At 38.0% G+C, this 21507-nt stretch overlaps 1 protein-coding gene across 6 annotated transcripts in view; it reads right to left on the bottom strand.

Annotated features, from left to right (window-relative positions):
* Positions 1 to 21507, bottom strand: part of NAV3 (neuron navigator 3) — a 430062-nt gene that overhangs the window by 280579 nt on the left and 127976 nt on the right. For all 6 annotated transcript variants that reach the window (XM_051846465.2, XM_008256837.4, XM_051846466.2 and 3 more), the window contains exons 2-3: positions 20776 to 20893; positions 20081 to 20133 (exon numbers count right to left, since the gene is read on the bottom strand). In XM_051846465.2, the coding sequence (XP_051702425.2) occupies positions 20081 to 20133; positions 20776 to 20893 (171 nt within the window). The remainder of the gene's footprint in view (positions 1 to 20080; positions 20134 to 20775; positions 20894 to 21507) is intronic.

Here is a 21507-nt window from a genome sequence, read left to right as displayed (position 1 = left end):
TGAGTCTCCTTATAATCCAGTGGTTTCTAAACTTTTTTGCACATAAGAAACAAATGAGAAACATTCAAAACCATCTATATCTACCCAGTTTATACTCTCATAAGTTAGATTGCCTAGAAGCCAGTTTCTAGGACTTTTAAACCCCTAGGTGATTCCAATTTGCAGCAAACCTTGGAAATTCCAGCTTCAATTTACGTTCTTCAGAGAAAATAACTGCACACAATTTCAATTTGTCCTCTTGAGGATGCAGAAAATGCAGTGCTCAGACTATGGTAATAAATCATCTTCTGCTTATTTGGATCATTTTGATATGATGTAATTTCTGTGTTTTACATTTTATTCCTGTGATACTGAATTTAGTATCACATTCTGAGTACTGTCGGTACCAACTTTCTCATTTGGCTTAGGCAACAGTCACATCTGTACCTTAAAGATCATCACTCACATAGCATTTGCTTTCTCATTATCAATGTCAGACTCAATTTCTCAAATTTCTTGATACCTTTTTTCAATATATGGCTTACCATGTATTGGTAAAGACTACTTAGTTTTCTTCTCTTCCACGTTAAACTTTTTTTTTTTTTTTTGACAGGCAGAGTTAGACAGTGAGAGAGAGAGAGAGACAGAGAGAAAGGTCTTCCTTCTGTTGGTTCACCCCCTAAATGGCTGCTATAGCTGGCACGCTGCGCTGATCCGAAGCCAGGAGCCAGGTGCCTCCTCCTGGTCTCCCATGCGGGTGCAGGGCCCAAGCACTTGGGCCAACCTCCACTGCCTTTCCGGGCCACAGCAGAGAGCTGGACTGGAAGAGGAGCAACTGGGATAGAATCCGGCGCCCCAACCAGGACTAGAACCCCGTGTGCCGGCGCCGCAGGTGGAGGATTAGCCATGTGAGCTGCGGCACTGGCCCCAGGTTAAATTTAAGCATAGTTAGATAACTATAAAAATATTGGTCATACAATGAAAACAAAACAAAAAGTTTCTAAGTTATAGATCCAGTCAATATTTTCAGAAATATTAAAATGTATGAGTAGAGAGAGCTTTTGAATTCTAGCAAAACACTTAATGTTATCACAAGGCCCTAAGCAGAAGCAGTTTTGTTAGAATAAATTTGAAAATGGACTGCTGTGAATGTTTTCTTTATTGAAGAAACTAAACAAATTCAGTAGAATTTGGTCAATATTTTCAGACTTGAGGTTTTTATTTATATAATTAATATTGACATATTGGAGCACTACCACTCGATTTTATATTCTATAAATCTAACCATTCATCAAATGTTTATTAAACTTCCTTATGCCCGGAAATGTGCTCAGTGCTGCAGAGACAAATTTCGTGACACAGCCACTAGCCTTGCATACTCTAAAGAGCACTGACATATGTCTAATATTTCAACTATTCCCATGGAAAAGGGGAGCCCATTTTTCAAAACAAATTTCATTTTATTTGATTACTGTTAAAGTCTGTGCCTATATACCTGCTGAACAAGGATATTTTTACTTTTTATTTGTCTAACCTTTTACCTAGTGCAGCAATAAGCCTTTGACTATAATGTAAATTATATTACCTGAAAAATAAAAAAAAATATTTTTTTTTAAAAAACAGAAATTTGTGAGGATATCATCTAGTTCTCATGATGACTCTATTGACCCATTTTGAGACAAATCAGTGTTTATTCTGAGGACATGGAGCACAAAGGACCACGCAGATTTTTCTACTGGAGTTGATTAGCATGACAATGTGGATGGATGTAGGAGGCAGAAAAGTCTAAAACACACATTTGGACCGATGCTGTGGCATAGCAGATAAAGCCACCGCCTGCAGTCCAGCATCCCATATGGGCATATGTTCAAGTTCCAGCTGCTCCAGTTCCAATACATCTCTCTGCTATGGCCTGGGAAAGTAGTAAAAGATGGCCCAAGTCCTTGGGCTGCTGCACCTATGAGGGAGACCCAGAAGAAGCTCCCGGCTCCTGGCTTTGGATCGGTGCAGCTCTGGCCATTGCAGCCATCTAGGGAGTGAACCATTGGATGGAAGACCTCTCTCTCTCTCTGTCTCTGCCTCTGCCTCTCTGTAATTCTGTCTTTCAAATTAAAAAAAAAAATACTTTTTTTCCAGTTCCCTGTTATTTATTTATTATAGAAAGCATTTAATGAATATAAATTTCATTAAGTACAAAAATAATTAAAAAACAGAAATTTCTGATTGCCTAATTTCATAGTAGTACATTTATCTTGATTCTTATGAACTTACTAAATAAGGACATGTATAATTGTTAACTCACACATTGGGTTTCAAGAGAGGAAAAGAAGAGCTTACATTACATTCATTTACCAAAACTCAAGACACTAATCAGTAGATTGGCACCTTCAACTATTTTTAACTGGAGGGTTATAATGTGTTCTGATCAGATCAAACACTGAGTTTGTATTGGGAACACTTGTATGTTTATTCATTTTATCATTATAGAAATTATTCTCAAATAAACGTTCTGTTTTTAATTAGTGCAATCTTTTACTGCACTCATACACTTTAAGCTTCATGGTTTTTGGAATCAGGTCTTTATATATTTTACCACAAAACTGGTAGAGCCTGTTTCAGGAAAAGTCACTGGAAACATTATTCACATTATTAACAGTGTTATACCTTATATATTCTCAGGCATGTTTCATATTCACTTATGGATATTTAGTGAACATTACATTTAGGTACTAAATGTCTGCACATAATTAATATTAGCCTTGTAGTTTGTGATTAAATCTAAACCATGGCACCACATTTAATACTGAGTGACTAACTCATTCAGCAACTATTCACTGTTTATTATGGGCAGAGAGCTCTGCTGGATGGTGAAGGGATGTAAACATGAATTATAAGGTCTTTGCCTTATGAGCTTGTAAAAGAGCTGAGGAGACAGAAAAGATCCATAAATCGCCATAACACAAAGCATCATATGATAAATTTCAGAAAAGAATTATAAGCAGCTCTACATGGTACCAAAGAGAATGGAGTTATCAATCTTCACTGCAGTCCTTGGAATAGATTCTCAGAACTGTCATTTAGACTTGAAAGCCAAGTTGAATTTTCCTAAGGTTAGAGAAGCATCAGAAGAAGGGGCACGGCATGCCAATCAGGGCATGGAAAACTGTTTATAAGAATACTTGGGGCTGGCGCCGCGGCTCACTAGGCTAATCCTCCACCTGCGGCGCCCGCACTCCGGGCTCTAGTCCCGATTGGGCGCCGGATTCTGTCCCAGTTGCTCCTCTTCTAGTCCAGCTCTCTGCTGTGGCCTGGGAGGGCAGTGGAGGATGGCCCAAGTGCTTGGGCCCTGCACCCGCATGGGAGACCAGGAGGAGGCACCTGGCTCCCGGCTTTGGATCAGCGCAGTGCGCTGGCCGTAGTGGCCATCTGGGGAAATGAACCAACGGAAGGAAGACCTCTCTCTCTGTCTCTCTCACTGTCTAACTCTTCCTGTCCAAAAAAAAAAAAAAAAAAAAGAATACTTGGGGATACATCATATCAGTCCTTACTTTCTGCAATTTTACTCACAGAGCTGAATTTGACCTAGTATTGAAAAAGTTCTATTTCTGTGGATCTCAAAAACTACTGCACTATGAAAGCTATAGTTAAGCAAGTATCAGGCATAGTAACTTAAAGTCTTGTTTCTCTCTACAGAAGCAATGCATCCTGTCTAGGGCATGTCTAAAGTATTAGATACATATTACTGTTATGAATCATACATAGAAAATGTCTAGAAAAACACAGGACAATCTGAACTTTGGCTGTCTCTGGAAGGTGGATTCTTTTGTGACTTGTGCTATTTTTGATTAACTATACTTTTTATTTTTCATGATAAACTTGTTTCACTAGTGTCAGTATATAAATTAAAGAAATTTGAACCAAAAATGCAGTTAAGCTGGCTCAGTTTGAACAAACTCCCAATCTGGCATAGAATTCAAATACTTATATACATTTTAGCCAAGGATTATTAAAGAGAGATAAATTTGTATGGATAATTAAAGTAAACTGTAGGAATATTTTTCTTTGCTTAAAATTCATATGGTGTTTATTTTCATTCATTCACATAACAACTATTTCTTCACTTTAGACATATCAAGCCCTTAACACTTATATGACTTAAGTAACAGAGAATTAAAATCTAATTCAATGGAATCTTACCAACAGAGAAACACAGACTCCTAAGGAAGAGAGTAAGAGGAGTCTATTCTTTAACTGTTAATTATTTATTTGAAATGCAGATAGAAAGATATCTTTCCTTTTCCGTTCACTCTACAAATGCAAGCAATAACTAGGGCTGGGCTATTTCAAAGCCAGGAGCTGGAAACTCGACCTGAGTCTCCCATGTGGACGACAGGGACCCAACTACTTAGGGCAACACCTGCTGCCTTCCAGACTGTGCATTAGCAAGAAGCTAGAAATGAGAGTGGATACGAAGCTTGAATCCAAGCACCCCAACATGGATCAGAACATCCCAAGTGGCATCTAAACCACTACACCAAACACCTGCCCCAAGAAGGGTCTATTCTTGATTAGAGCAAAGAAGTTGATGAAAAGGAAAGTTACCAGTAACTAAGATTTATCAAACATATTATACAATTACCATCTTCTGAAGTCGCCATTATGAAACCAGTTTTTGATGATAAAAGTGGTTCATCAGAGGACGTAACTGATTACTCAGATTACATTGTGCCCAGATACTTAGCCCCTACATTTTGCTGCTTACAGGGAAGTGCTAAGCCAGTTCCTCAAAGGTTAGGAAGGGGTAGATGAATGAGGGAATGAGGGATGAGTGAACCCGACAAGTGAATCACTGGTCGTGGTGGAGAAACATCAGAGAGGGGAGTCGGCAAGGAGCTCGGAATGGCCAGGAATACCGAGAGCTGAACCTCACCTGAAACTTTCTTAACAGCTCGCAACTTTTTACTGATACAGAAATATTCTAAAGCTGGTAGCTTTCAAACTGTGCTGAAAAACCTGTGTAGAAGGAGAAGTGAGACAAATGAGACTCCAGAAGTAGATGGATCCAACATCTGGAGAAAGGCACTGGCAGGAGACAGGTCATAGAGATAAATGAGAACTCGATGTGGAGCACCCTCCATGCCTTCCTGAGTGTCTGGGATTTGACTTAATGTCAGAGATCTATTGGTGTGTTTTAATCAAAAGAAAAGAAATTAGGAGTGTTGCATTGAAGACAGTCATTTTATATTTCTTCACAAAGGTTTATTGATAGCAATTAAAGCTTCACATATCAACTTTTACCCATACTACCTGCAATGCAGTCTGATTTTTAAAAATTTCTTTTAGTGTATTTCTTATTAAATAGCCATGTGCCACACACTAACTCCACAACACACTGTGATCAAGCTGCAGATGGAAAAGTCCCACAGTGCATGTAAGGGAAGTAGGCCAGTAGTTAGGAGCAACTTTTTAATTTCTACTCCAGTACTCCATAAACAGGGACAGGAAGGAGTTTTATAAAGAATGCTATGCAAGTATGCTATCTACTTTAAATGCAAAACCTTCTCATTTTCCCCATAAATTCCATGCTTTTTAATTTCCTTCTGCAGGAAGTTTAGAGAGACAATATGGTTTTCATAAATCCATACAATTAACACACAGCAGAGCCAGAATTCAAATTCAAACTTGTCAGTCTGCAATAAACTTGCTGTTTCTGCCACACTACACTTCCTCTTCCTCCCACTGTAACTTACACATTCGAATTTGCCCATTCTCAGCTTCTGCTCATGCCCTCTGCAGTACCGTCATATGACTAGGATCAAACAGGGACTTGATAAACATTTTGTTGAATATAAGGATGACACATATAGGGTAAAGGTAAAGACAGAAAAGGTACGGAAATTTCACTATTAGACACATTTTACAAGTTTACGGGCTTTAAATGTTTCCAAATTTTTCCTCAACTATCCATTGCATTTTTATATGCCAGTAGAATAACATACAGAATGACGGATGCATCCACAAGCCAAGGAATGCTGGCAGCCAACAAAGGCCAAAAGACACCAAGAATGGATTTGTCCTACAGCCTCCAGAGGGAGGGAGAACAGCATTGCTGACAACGGCCTGATGGTATGTACAGCTTTGAGAATTTTAGGCCTCCAGAACTGTGAGAGTTTGAACATCTCTTGTTTTTGTTAGTCCAATGGTAATTTGTTACAGTAGCCACAGGAAAATGACCTATCTACTCAGTAAAGTACATGATATGAAAACCAAAACTTTAGCAAGTTTAAGGATAAGCTAGGCTCCTTGTGAGCATATAGATTTCCAGGCCTTGAAATCTGAGGCTGTCATTTTTTTTTTTTTTTCTCACTTGAAAGACAGAGACACAGAGGAGGAGAGGAAAGAAGAGAGGGAGGGAAGGAGATACAGAGATCTTCTATCCGCTGCTTCAGACATCAAATGCCTGGAACAGCTAGGGCTGGTCCAGGCCACAGCCAGGACAAAGGATTGAAAGGATTGAAAGGACACAATCACTGCTGCCTCTCAGGGAAGCTGGAATCGGAAGCAGAGCTGCGCTTGAACCCATCTGTTCCATAATGGAACGCACGCATCCCAGTGGATTCTTAATGACTGCACCACACACCCACCTCAGAAGTTGTCATTTATTAAGTCTTGGGCTTAAGAAGGAGGGGTGGTAAAAGGTATAATTTAATTAGGTGTCATGCATTGTTGCATTGCAAAGACTTGCATGTATTCCATTGCCCATTTCAAGTTTACTTGTGCTGATGGACAGGAAAGGGGGATGGCAATTTTTCTTTTCTTTTCTTTTTTTTTTTTTTGTTTAGTTGGTGTGTGGTTAGATGTAAAGGTAATTCAAATAGTTCATGGAATCAGTGTTAAAATATAAGATTTTGGTGCAAAAACCCATGCACATTTTTTCATAATATGCATTTCTACAAACTTTTAAAATGTACTTATTTACTTACTATTTATTTATGTATTAATTATTTGAAAGGCACAGGGACAGAGAGGCAGAGACACAGAGACAGAGAGACATATTGTTTAACTGCTGGTTCACTTCCCAAAGACCCACAACAGCTGGGGCAGATCCAGGCAAAAGCCAGCCGCTGAGAACTCCATCTACATCTCCCATGTTGTAGGCAGGAACTCAAGTACTTGGGACACCACTTGCTGACTCTCAGGGTATACCTTAGCAAGAAGCTTTCTATGAACTTTCTGAAAACTCTTTAAATGCATGGAAGTACAGGGATAAGTTTATTAAATAGGCACTAGAGTTTAATAATGAAGCTTTGTAGCCAAAGAATCAGAGTTTTTATGCTGTTATTGTAATTTGCACATCATTTTGAACTGAGAAATGTCTACCCTTACAAAGCCTCAGGTTTCTCATCTGTGAAATGACAATGACAACAATTCTATGAGGCTGGCACTGTGACATAGCGGGTTAACGCCCTGGCCTGAAGCCTGGCAACCCATATGGGCTGGTTCAAGACCCAGCTGCTCCACTTCCAATCCAGCTCTCTACTATGGCCTGGGAAAGCAGTAGAAGATGGCCATACTCCTTGGGCCCCTGCAACCACTTGGGAGACCCGGAAGAAACTCCTGGCTCCTGGCTTCGGATCTGTGCAACTCCAGCTGTTGCGGCCAATTGGGGAGTGAACCAGTGGATGGAAGAGCTCTCTCTCTCTTTCCTCCCCCTCTCCCTCTCCCTTCTCCTCCCCCTACCCCTTTCCCTCCTCCTCCCCCTCCCTCTCCCTCCTCCTCTCCTTTTCCCTCCCCCTTCCCCTCTCCCTCTCCCTCTCTCTCCCCTGTCCGCCTCTCCTCTCTCTGTGTAACTCTGACTTTCAAATAAATAAATAAATATTAAAAAAGAAAACAATTCTATTTCTCACGTGAAATATGATGTGAGGATTAAAATGTTAATCTTTGTTTGAAAGGTTACTTTTATTTATATGAAAGGCAGAGCTTGAGAGAGGGAGAAAGAGATCTTCAATTCCACTGGTTTACTTCCTGAATGACCACAATGGCCAAATCTGGATCAGGTTAAAACCAGGATTCAGGAACTCCACTGGGTCTGCTACATGGCTGCAGGGGCCCAAGTAATTAGTCCATCATCTGCTGCTTTCCCAGGCACATTAGCAGGGGCCTGGATCAAAAGTAGAGCCGCAGGGATTGAACTAGTGCTGACATGGAACACTGGCAATGCAAGCAGTGGTTTAACCTGTTGTGCCACAACACCAGTCCCCAAAGACATTAATCTTTCTTTTTTAAAAGATTTATTTATTAATTTGAAAGGCACAGTTACAGAGAGGCAGAGGCACAGAGAGAGAAAGAGAGAGAGAGAGGTCATCCATCCACTGATTCACTCCCCAAATGGCCACAACAGCAAGAGCTGAGCAGATCCGAAGCCAGGAGCCAGGAACTTCTTCCAGGTCTTCCCTGTGAGTGCAGGGCCCAAGGTCTTGAGCAATCTTCTACTGCTTTCCCAGGCCACAGCAGAGAGCTGGATCGGAAGTGGAGCAGTCGAGACCCCATATGGGATGTTGGCACTGCAGGCTGTGGCTTTACCCACTACACCACAGCAGCAGACCCAAGACATTAATCTTTAATCCATGTGTTTATTTGTGTCCTTCACATATACATATTCATATCAGAAATGAAGAAAAGTCCATACTATTTCATATATTAATATGAAGCTAAGATCATTATAAACATAAAAATGTTACCACAGAGTTCTATATGGGTATGATTAAACAAATATAACCACAAAAGTACAGATATGAAAAATTCATCAAACTTCACTGGATAAAATCATTTTTGCTCAAAACTTTACTATCCATTTTAGCTGAATTGGTAATTACAAAATAAGTTAAATAACACAGTTAAATATATATTGTCAATTAAAGAAGACATTGAATCTTCATTATAAGCTATAAATGGCAATATAAAGTGTTGTTATTATGAAATTATAAAAATTTATATCAGTATTCATTGATTTCACAATCTATTCTATGGGTATTCAACAAATTCCTGTTTTTCAGTTTGTTGCAGTTGCAGAAAATCAAATAATGGAATTTATTTCTTTATGAATAAAACTACCCTATATTCAAATAATGCCTATTTATAAACAGTGGTAAAGTTACACACAACAATTACTTATGAAATGCATGGTTTCACCATACATTTATAAATCATCAGTTTTCTCATATCCTTAGCAGTTTATATTCCTGCCACAAATGAAAAACATTAGTATAATATGCAAGAAAAATACTTCTGTATATCAAGACGTTGAGTTGTGAGGGGGAGAGGGAAAGAAACCAAAACCTTACAAAGAATAAGAAGGTGGGCAATCCAAACAAAAATCCCACCAAGTTGTTTTTGGATATCAACAAACCAATTCTATAGTTTATATGAAGATCCAAACAACTCACAGTAGCTAACAAAATCTTAAAGGACAAAATTAGAAGACTGATACCGCCCAATTTCAAGACTTATTATAAAGCTATGGAATTCTAGGTTGTATGGTAATAGCAAAAGATCACACAGATCAATAGAAAAGAAAGAAAGCCCAGAAATAGACCCACATAATAAATACAGTCAACTGATATTTGACAAAGAAGCAGAGGCAATACAACAAGGCAAAAATAACGTTTTAAACAAATGGTGCTGGAATAACTGGACATTCACATTCAAAAGGAAAAAAAAAGTTTAGACACTGACATTATAGGCTTCCCAAAAAACTAACTCAAAACAGATTATACGTTTAAACATAAAAAAACTATAAAACTTCTAGAAGAAAGCATAAAAAAATCTATATAACCCCAAATGTGGCAATGACTTTTTAAACAAAATATCAAAGGCATAACTCATGAAAGAAATAATTGATAAGGTGGATTTCCTTAAGATTAAAAATTTCTGTTCTGTGAAAGACAATGTCAGAATGAGAAAATATATCATAGACTTGGAGATGATATTTGCAAAAGGCAAACCTTTTATCTAAAATTATAAAGAATCTTAAAACTCAACAATAAAAACAATTTGGTGAAAAAGAAACAAGGCCAAATACCTCAACAGGACCTAATCAAAGGAGATATGTTTATGACAGATAAGCATGACAAAAGATTTTCCAAGTCCTCCTTTATGAGACAATGTAAAATTACAGATAGATGCTTAACATAATGGCCAAAGCCCAGAAGGTTTAATCACCAATTATTAGGATATGAGGAACAGAACTCTCATTCACTGTTGGTGGGAAAGCAAAATGATGCAGACACTTTGGAAGACAGAGGGTGGTTTCTTACAAAACTACATGACTAAATGATCCAGCAATCGTACTCTTTGTTAACTATCTCAAAAAGTTGAAAACACATCCACACAAAAAAACTGCATGTGCACATTTATAACAGTTTTGTTTATAATTTTCAAAATTTGGAAGCTACTAAGATGTCTTTCAATAGGTAAATGTTTAAATAAACTGTAGTACATCTAGATGATGGAATATTATTTAAATAAAAAGAAATGAGTCATCTAGTCATGCAAATACATGGAGGAAATTTAAATGTGTAGTACTAAGTGAAAGAAGTTGATTTGAAAAGGCCTCACATTGTATGATTCTAACTATACAACACTCTGGAATAGGCAAAACTATGTGGACAAAGAATCAGTAATGTCCAGGGGTAAGGGAAATGGGAAGAGGAACAGATGAAGTGCAGAGAAATTTTAGGAGAGTGAAACTATTGTGTATGCTTCTACAATGGTGGATACACACCAATGCATATTTGTCCAAACCTACAGAATGCACAATACATAGAGCGAACAGGTAAACTACACACTCTGAATGATAAGCATGGATCAATGCAGATTCACCAATTTTAATCCACCGCTCTGGTAAGGAAGGTCAATACTGGGGGAGTGGGTACATAGGAAATCTCTGTTGCTCTGAGTTTTGTGATAACCTAACATCAAAAAAAAAAAAAAAAAAAAGTCTTTAAAGCAGAAGAATGAGTTAGAAGGAAATCAGAAAATCCCAAGACCTGAAACCCAGGTCTTATTTTTTTTTAACTTGGTGTTATTTTATTACATTTATTTATTCACTTCAGAGAGAGAGGGAGGGCGAGGGAGAGAGAGAAACGGAGAGGGTAGAGAAAGAGGGAAGGAGATATATATATATATATATATATAGAGAGAGAGAGAGAGAGAGAGAGAGAGAGAGAGAGACTCCTATCCAGTAATTCATTTCCCAAATGCCTAGAATGCCCAGGATCAGGCCAAATCTAGGATCCAGGAATTCAATCCAGGTCTTCTACATGGCTGAAAGGGACCTAGCCACTTGAGCCATCGCCCGCTGCTTCTTAGGATACATATTAGAAAGAAGCTGGAATCAGGAAATGGAGCCAGGACTCAAACTCAAGCACTCCAATGTGGGACACAGATGTCTTAAATGGTGTCTTAAGTGCTATGACAAATACCCACCTCTAACCTATTTTTAAAGTAAGTGTAAAAGAGATCTGGCTGAGGCTCAAACATACATGAGCCAAAATACTGACTGTCAATTACTAAAGAGGGGACACAGGTACCCTCAGTGAGTCCCTGTAGCCTTTCAGGTTTTATGTGATGACTAAATGAAGAGTGAAAGCTAAGAATCTAACACGAGGGGCCAGCACCATGGCTTTATGGACTGGGCCTCCACCTGTGGAGCTGGCATCCCATATGGGCGCCAGTTTGTGTCTACCTGCTCCTCTTTCAATCCTGCTTGTGGCCTGGGAAAGCAGTGAAAGACGGCCCAAGTGCTTGGGCTCCTGAACCCACTTGGGGGACACAGAGGAGGCTCCTGGCTCCTGGCTGTGGATCAGCCCAGTTCCAGCCATTGCAGCCATCTGGGGAGAGAACCAGTGGATGGAAGACCTTTCTCTCTGTCTCTCCTCCTCTCTCTCTGTAACAATACCTCTCAAATAAATATGTTTTTTTAAAAAAAGCATTTAACACAAAACCATATACACATACTAGCTGACATACAATCAACAAGTGAAATCAATGAATGATGATGACAATGTTAAATTCTCCGATCCATCTCTAAAATTCTGTTTCTATATAATGATTTCCCAGTTTGTTAGATTTGAAATGTGGTTAATCATATTGCAATACCATAACCACACAATAACCAAATCAGGCAGAAAATATGACTTTTTTTGGTAACTTGTAACAAGGCATATCATGAGTTTTTGTCTTTGTCTAACCAAACAAGTCAATTTAACTTAATTTATATTAAAATCATTTAAATCTAATTTTATGAAACAAGTATGGTCAGTACATTTATCAAAATTTCAAATAATTTATATGATCAGAGATAAACTTTTCAAATGTTTGCAGAGAGGTTAAATGAACAAGATTTCCCCTATATCATTTCTTTTTGTTTTTCTTACAGAAATAAAACTTTAAAAATATCCATAACCAGGGCTGGTGCTGCTACACAGTAGGTTAATCCTCTGCCTATGGTGCCGGCATCCCATATGGGTGCCAGTTCTGGTCCCGGCAGCTCCTCTTCCAATCCAGCTCTCTGCTGTGGCCTGGGAAAGCAGTAGAAGATGGCCCAAGTCCTTGGGCCCCTGCACCTGTGTGGGAGACCTGGACGAAGCTCCTGGCTCCTGGCTCCTGGCTCCTGGCTCCGGATTGGCGCAGCTCCAGCCGTTACAGCCATTTGGGGAGTGAACTAACAGAAGGAAGACCTTTCTCTGTCTCTCCCTCTCACTGTCTAACTCTACCTCTCAAATAAATAAATAAAATCTTTAAAAAAGAAATCACTAACCATCATTTGTTGTTAAGCCAAGAATATCACAATTGTGCTTTATCACCAATTATTACGAGGGCAATTTTCTGGTAAATTTTGAGAAGGATGGAAGGTGAAATACATAGAGCAATAACTTGTTTAAAAAATACTATATAAGGGATGGTGTTTGGCCTAGAACTTATAATGCCAGCTCATTTTGGAGTACCTGGCTCTGGCCCTTGGCTTTCTGATGATGTGGATCCTGGGAGGAAGCCATTATGGCACAAGTAATAAAGCTATCACTACCCCTGTGGGAAACCTGAACTGAGTTCCTGTTCCCCAACTTTGTCACCAACTCTGCCCCCAGTCCCTGTACATATCTGGGGGAAAGAATTACCAGATGGGAGTTCTTCCTCTCCTTCCCCCTTTCCGTCTGCCTCTCTCTTTCTCACCTGGTCCCTGTCTCTGTTTCCCTGCATTTCAAATAAATATTTAAAAATACTAAATTATTGAAGATTAAAAAACCAAAAGTACAGAAGCATTTTTGCAAAATATTTCTTCTAATACTAGGTATTCTGTGTCTAGTATACTGGCTGGAAAACAATCTATAGCATTTTAAATTTAAAAAGATAAAGAACATGCTGTTTAAGTAGTGAATATTCAAATACATAGTAAAAATATTAACTATAATTTATAATAGCTATACCTGCATCTGTAAATGTTATTAACATCCCTCAGAAAATGTTTTATTTTCTCTCTATAAAGAAAAAAGTTGGAAATCAAATCAAAATAAGATTCTGCTTTCTAATTTCTATTTATAACATCAATTACGAAAATCAATATAGATATATATTGTTATAAGAAAAACATTTAAACTATTCTATCATATAAAGTTAATGTAATAAAACATTCTTATATTTTCAACTTTAATTTCTGAATGGCAGACTAAATAGTTCCCTCCCACATACAAAATTCCTCTGCTGGTTTTCTTTGTAAATTAGAAACTAGGCTTCATACATCTCATAAAACATCCTTGTTACCATACTATGAAAGCAGTTTTAAACACATATAGATATTAATATCTAAACATATTTTGAGACAAAATATTGAAGGCAAACCATGGTCTTTAGTTTTCTTTACATCAATCTAGCAAATTAAAGTTCCAATGAACTTTAGAGTTCAACAGTCCAATTTCCTTATTGCAGAAGGAGCAGAGGCCCCAAGTATTTACTAAATTCTTCCTTCTGAGTCACATGGTCAGAATTAAAATTCTGGTGACCTTTCAAGACCAAAATACTTTCTCTGAACCTTACTAGCTGCAGTATATGAAGTGACTTCCAGAGACAAATTCTGTTTAAAAAACATCAAGATGATATTGTAAAAAGTATAAATACTCCTTTTTCCAAAGTTTGAACCTATACAAAAATAATAAAATCATTAAAGAACTTCAGGATAGTGATTTTCATTGAGTATTTCTTCAGACATAAGAATTATATTTGTAGGAAGGCATTTGTCTTCATTGATCTATCTTTTTCTAGCTATTCCCAGACATGCAGTTTCAAAAATGGCAGGGGATCATGTGGATGGCCTAACATAGCAATATTCCACTCCTCTGAGTCACAGCACCAGAATCCTGCACTCTGCCATTTATAAGATTTCATTATAGCTTTAAGAGCATTCCAATATTTTATCTCTTCCCTATATGGTTAGGAACCTCATCTTATCCTACTTAAGAAGATTCTTTAAAACAGCAGTAATTACAAGAAAGGGCAGAAAGAAGTAAAACTTGAAAGGACAGAATACTGATGAAAGCCCTGGTCACTGTTACTATCAAGGATAGTTTCACTTTCCAGATAACCGTACGATAACAGTAGGAGAGCAAATGCCTCGGAAATTCATAACAGCAATTACCGTGGAAACCACAACCATGCCGGAGATGGAATCAGATAGGCGGGAAAGACTGAAACTGAATTTTCTATCTTCTAGAAATAAAGAAAAAAATGTACAAGAAGGACAAGTTTTCCAAAATCCTCATGGGGCAGATTTTAAACAATCACATACACAATGCAATAGAAAATAAAGTTGAATGTTGTGGCTGAAAAACAAAACAACTGATCTACCAGAGAGAGGTCAAGGAAGCAGCCAGGAAAGAGGAAAGAAGAAAGAACATTGTGAGCCACATCTGCCGGATCCTTAGCTATGCCACATCCACTTGCTTTCTGATTACTTCATGCAATCAGATTAATTAATTCCTCTATTCATTTGTGAAGACCCTTAAATATAATGTTCTATTTTAAAATAAAGAAAATTTCTGACATGTTTAACATTTTTGTCTAAGAAGCTAGCACTTGTGCCTCTCTGTATTTCAAATAGATGTTGGACTTTTTTTTTTTTTTTTTTTTTTTAGCTATTTTTAATCTGTGGGGCATTCTGAACATTCCTGGTATTTATAGTTTACTATTTCTCGTGTAAGCTCATCAAAGTTATGGCATGCAGCATATATTTTGAATCCTGATGCCACCCACCTAGAAATTACTTAACAGGTGATATCCATATTAGTAACTTCATCTTTGGATGAGGCTAAATATAGCGTGGAATAACCTCCTACAAAAGAAATTCTGTATTTCAGGATGAGTTTCGTCTCATGCTCACTGATGAAACATAGCCATGGCATTAAAACTGAGAGTATATATAAATCAAAATATCTCAGTAACAGGAGTTAGAACTTACTCAAAGGACAACAATGTTTTTTCTTAAGTGGTATCCTTTGGACTATTTTATTTGCAATAAGGAGTGTTATGATCATATATAATATAAATATGAATTTTCCTATCATAAAGTATATATGTTGTTTTTTCTTTATTATAAGGCAACTATTAGAGAATCGCATGAATAACAGCATATTAGCATTAAATTCTGTTAGCATAGTGATTTGAATTTCTAGAATTTCTGTTTAAATTTCAAATATCTACACATTTTCCTAATCATCTCCTCTATGACACAACACAAAGGAAACTATATCCCTATTTCTTTCCAATAATACATAGTTCAAGTGGATTTTAAAGTTTTCATCTATGCCACTTTTTTTAGGACTCACAATCACCCCATTCCATCCCAGCCCCTTGGATCCTTCTATCTCCTCTACTGTTTCCTTCTTCTTGCTTACTTCTTCCCTTGGAAACTGCCCACAACTTGTCTTTCTCTCAAACTATACAATAGGACACTCTTAGAGAGATGATTCACGACCCAACAGATATCTACATGTCTTAGCTATCTCGAACATATTATCCTTCTACAGAAGATCTTCACATTCAGACGACTGTGACCGATTACTAGTACTGACTTCCTTATCCCAGAGCACCGATTAGTCAGCTACACAGCATCCACCACAGTCTGTTCATCTCACTTTCCCCTATCTTGCTGAGCTAATCCAAGTAGCATAGCTTCAACCACCAATTCTAGCCTGAGGATTAACAATCCATAGCTGTGATCCACTTTCTCAAAGATGGTTCATGATTTCTCTTCCCTTTCACATTTCTGATGCCTACACCTCTATCACATAAATTAAAATCCCTCAGCCTTAACACCTCAGCTTTCTTCTCTGCTGACATGACACAGACCTCCTATAAGATCTTATCCTCGTCCAAGGCTCCAACCATTACCCACATGCCAGGTACAGTTGAACCCATATCTTTCTCAGACATTTAGAAACACATGTCTAGGGATGGGCATTTGGGAAAGTGTCTATGCATCACAATGCCTTGTTTGAGTCCCAGCTACTCTGCCTCTGATCCAGCTTCTTGGTAGTGTCTACTCCATAAATAATCAGGTGATGACTCAAGTACTTGGGTCTCTGATACCCCTGTGGGAGACTCAGATTGAGTTCCCAGCTCTTAAGTTCCGCCTGGCCCAACTTGACTGTTGAAGGCAACTGGGGAGTAAACCAGCAGATGAACGATCTCTCTGTGTCCATTTTCCAAATAAAATGAAAATAAATAAGTAAATAAATATAAATACATTTTAAAGCATATATTAAAAAAAAAAAGAAGGGGCTGGTGCCATGAGCAGTGGGATAATCCTCCACCTGTGGCGCCTGCATCCCATATGGGTGCCGGTTCTGGTCCCGGCTGCTCCTCTTCCGATCCAGCTCTCTGCTCTGGCCTGGGAAAGCAGTGGAAGATGGCCTAAGTCCTTGGGCCCCTGCAGCCATGTGGGAGACCAGGAAGAATCACCTGGCTCCTGGCTTCAGATCAGTGCAGATCTGGCCATTGTGGCCATTTGGGAAGTGAACCAACAGAAGGAAGACCTTTTTCTCTGTCTCTCCCTCTTACTGTCTATAAATCTACTTCTCAAATAAATAAATAAATAAAATATTTTTAAAATAAATATATCAATTGTCTATAGTCACCTTCTACTTGCTGTTCTGATAGGGTGAATTTTACAGGTTAAAGTAAGAATTCATCATCTTTATTACTCACTTCATATTTTAGCCTTTCTTGTACTGTATTAAAGTTGCTTAATACCACTCATTTAGGCCAAAATATTGTGGTCCATTTGAAACCCCATATACTCTTTATCTCCCACATCCAATTGGAGACTGTCCTTTCCTTCAAATATAATCCCCAGAAAGTGTTTATGGTGATCTTTTAAAATACTTATATCAAACCTTGCCAAGGCCCAGCTTTCACAGTCTTCCAAAGGCTTGGAACTGATTTTTTCCCAAAGATTTATTTATCTATTTGGAAATCAGAGTTACAGAGAGAGGGGGTGGTGGAGATAGAGAGAGAGAGAGAGAAAGAGAGAGACAGAGACTTTCCATCTGCTGGTTCACTCTTCAGATGGCGGCAATAGCTACAGTTGGACCAGGCCAAGGCCAACAGCAGCATCAGGGTCTCCTACGTACTTGGCAGGGGTCCAAACACTTGATCCATCTCCTGCTGCTTTTCCCAGGTCATTAATAGGGAGCTGGATCTGAACTAGAGCAGCTGGGACAGGAACAGGCTCCTATATGGGATGCTGACATCACAGGAGGAGGATTTATCCATTATGCCACAACACTGCAACTGATTTTGAATATTACACAACCTCACTACCTAGGCCACACAGGAACACATATATGAAAAAGTAAGGAAAAAATGTTCTAGGAGCAAGAATAATGCTCAGTGTTACTAATGCAGCACCTGATGATGTTATGCAAGAAGGAAACAAGCAACATCCTGTTTGGAGTAGATAGATGAAATTCATAAGCCTAGTCATGCTCTCAAAATTCTTCTTTCTCTACTTTCTTATCTCAGTTCAAGTCTGGAACTTACATTCACTATTAACATTCTGTCAGTGCAAATCCTTAAGGACAGGGGCAAAATAATCCAATCAAAACTTTTTTATTTCACACACATTCCCCTAAAACAGCATATCAAGAGTATGTGAATTTCAGATTCCACGTTCAACCACATCAGAGGAAATAAGGATCCAAGTCATGCTTACTCAAATTTACTGTAATTCCAACTAATACTTCTTATCTGGAAAAAAACACCTTTCTCTTAGTATTTGCATTTCTCAGATTTTGGTTTTTCAAATTTTTTTTTAATCAGAAGCAGAGATATCAACACAGCATGCATACTAATTGTTATATGACATTTAGGAATAAGAAGTAATAAAAATACACAGGGCCCACTAGGAGAATATTTTCACTGATTTGTATAGTCTCTGGGTAAAGCTGTTTTAGACAAATCTTTAAGGACTGCATCTGTATTCATAGTTATGAAATTCAGAGATTTTTTTTTTTGGTCATCAAATATGAGCCAGCCTATTCATCAGATTCTCTGTAATCAGAATCAAATTCAAATGATAGCAGAGTAAGCTAAAGTCTCTAGACTTTAGACAGTTTGTAGTATTCAAGGCCATTTGGTTAAAATAATGAAAGCAAAACCCACAGTGAGGGATAAAGAAACACAATACATAATTTTTAAGGACTAGAGAATGTCTTAACATGCAGCTCAAAAAATCTGAAAGCAGGTGTTAATCCATGCATGTGTTCTGGCTAAACTATACAGCAATACTATTCTGAATTTGAATATCAATTTAGCTGACAAGGAATAGTCATATAAGTATCTCATTATCACATCCTAATTGGGGGTCATTTACAGATAAGAATGCCAATGCTAAGAGAAGTGACACATTTTCTCAACACCACACAGCTATTATTTTAGTGGGGTCTGAACATGTTCTAATTCAGCTGGCTCTCAGTAAAACCTTAGAACACAACTGAAGTTCATTTCCAAAGGGTCTTGTTTGTTCCAGAGTAATCAAATCAGGAAGTTTCATTAAAACTGTAGTATTTTAGAGAACCTTTCTTTTAGAGTGATTTTTTTTAATAGCTGCAGAGAGTTCATATTACAATATGAACTGGAAGTATTTATATTTTTGGAAAAAAAACTGAAATTAATCACTCTTTAAAAATAAAAATTCATTTTATTATTGTCAGTTTCAGTTTTTTGACATTAAGTAAAGCAGGTCAGCAGGTTAGAAAGTTTATAACTTTTTGTCATTCTTCCATGTCTGTGACAATTAAGAACTCACCAAGATCATTAAAAATGTCTCTTGTGCCAAAGAGTTTGGGGGAAGCCTCAATTTGTGGACTTAGGCTATCTTTCATGATCATATTTCCCTGAAGTCACCTTAGTTAAGGCATTTGGTGTTTCAGGTTATCCTATAAAATTAAGTTGCTTATATAATTTGGAGAAGAGCTTTTATCTCAGCCATTTATTCATTGATGATCCTATTTTAAGCTTCAAGCTGTACAAATGGGTAAAGAGGTCACTGGGGAAGAGGCAGACCTGCAGACTGAGGACTCTCTGGAAGAGGTTATGAATCATCCCTCAAATCGAGTCCCTGCACAGCAGACATACAGCAGCATGTCTGACAACCAGTCCCAAACTGTTTGCAATCCCATGTGCTTACACTGAACTTTCTTACAAAGAAAACACTATTTAAATATCTTCAAGATGCACATGGCAAGTTCTGTTCTTCAAACCCACTGCTCTTATAGAAAGGCTACAATATAAATGAAAATGGGGTTTACTGCCATTAAGATCAGTGTTAAATTAAAACACCCAGAACATCGGAGTAAAAGAAAAAGTCAAGGATCTCATACAACACCTGGCACCTACTGTACCCATAGAAATATATAAAATAGAAAGTGATCAAATGGTTTCACAAGCAAGAAGACACACACACAAGCATTTCTAAGCCATTTACAATCGCAGTTAACTCTAGAAGTGAAGATAAGTATTATATATTGAGAATAAACATGATTCTTACCATCTGAGACTGACTTCTAGGGCATCCATTGATATCTTCAACTTTTTCATTTGCTAAAACCAAAACGTAAAATAAAAGAGAGAAAAAAAGAATGACATGCTTAAGCAATGAAATGAAACGCAGAAAAAAAGACTTAAAAAAAAAAAGGCAAAAATGTTGCTGCTACATTTACTCAATCTCCCAAGCTGTACACAAGAGGACACACTTGTTAGCAGCCACCAGCTTCATGTGCACAAGTCAGGCAAAAAGAAATTAAAAAAAAAAAAAAAAGAAACAACAACAAAAAAAGTGAGTGAGAAGGAAGTTGCTGCTAATTCTCTCCCTTGTGCCAAATGACTGCTGACATGAAACCTTTCACAATTGTCCCTGCTGGATCAGGATACAGTTTCAAGGAATCTCAGAGTGCATGAGCTGCTCCAGCTAAGGAAATGCACACATGGGAGACATATGGTTTAATGAAGCATTCGTTTCTGACAATTCAGTGTATGTAAAGATACAGCGCTAGCTATTTAAAAGTATGGCCAAACTGCCTTTTTCAACCAGCCTCACGTAAACATGTTTAATTAAATCAGAAGAGAGCCACATTCCTCTATAAGACACATGGAACAATTCAGTTCGCGCTCAACTTCAATTGTATTTTACCAAGGGGGCGGAAGCAGAGACTGCCCTGCTTTCTGTCCGAGGACAGGTCTTACCAATGATCTGGATGATCTCGGCTAGCAGGACTCCATCTGCAATGTCCTGTTGCAAATCCTTGATCAGTCGCTTGTGGCCCGACTTTGCTAGGTAGTGGTTGGCCCAGTCAGTGTAAATCTGTTGAACAGAAGGAGGGAAGAAGTGAAGTGGGGTGAGGGAAAAGAGAGACAATAAAAGCTGAAGACAAATGTTGGATTCAAGGGGAAGGCTACTCTGGATCACATTCCAGTTTAAGAAGTCACAGCTCCAAAGGAAATAGCTGCACACTGTTTTTTAAGCAGCTTTCCCGTACTTATCTCTTGTTTCAAAGTAGGATGATTCACGCTTTCACAATCAAGGACTAGTCACTTGTGACAAAGCAAAACTCCCTGCCCTGATGACTACGGAGGAAATCTGTCTTGCAAATCAGTTTGGTTGCCTCTCTTTCCCTGGTTCTTTCATTTTAAAAATACTCCTGCTTGCCCATGTAAAAGGAAGCCACCTGAACTGATTTATAAAGGAACTTTGTTATAAAAAGTTGCGTTTCCCTGGGAAGGCTTTATTGAATTTGTCACAGGAGATACTATATGTGACAACATTTTGGCATCGTTTTATGAAATAATTGCAAATGGCTTCCTGTCTAAAATATTTTATTTGGACTGTCATCTCCTATTTAAGCCTCATGAAATGTGTTTATATTAGAGAACAGAGGCAGCCTATAGGGTTATTACACAGAGTTGAGAAGTGGGTTG

Source organism: Oryctolagus cuniculus, chromosome 11 (genome assembly GCF_964237555.1).
Source record: "Oryctolagus cuniculus chromosome 11, mOryCun1.1, whole genome shotgun sequence".
In the NCBI taxonomy this organism is placed as follows: Eukaryota; Metazoa; Chordata; class Mammalia; order Lagomorpha; family Leporidae; genus Oryctolagus; species Oryctolagus cuniculus.
Note: the sequence above shows the minus strand (reverse complement) of the source record. Positions and strands in the feature narration are given on the sequence as shown.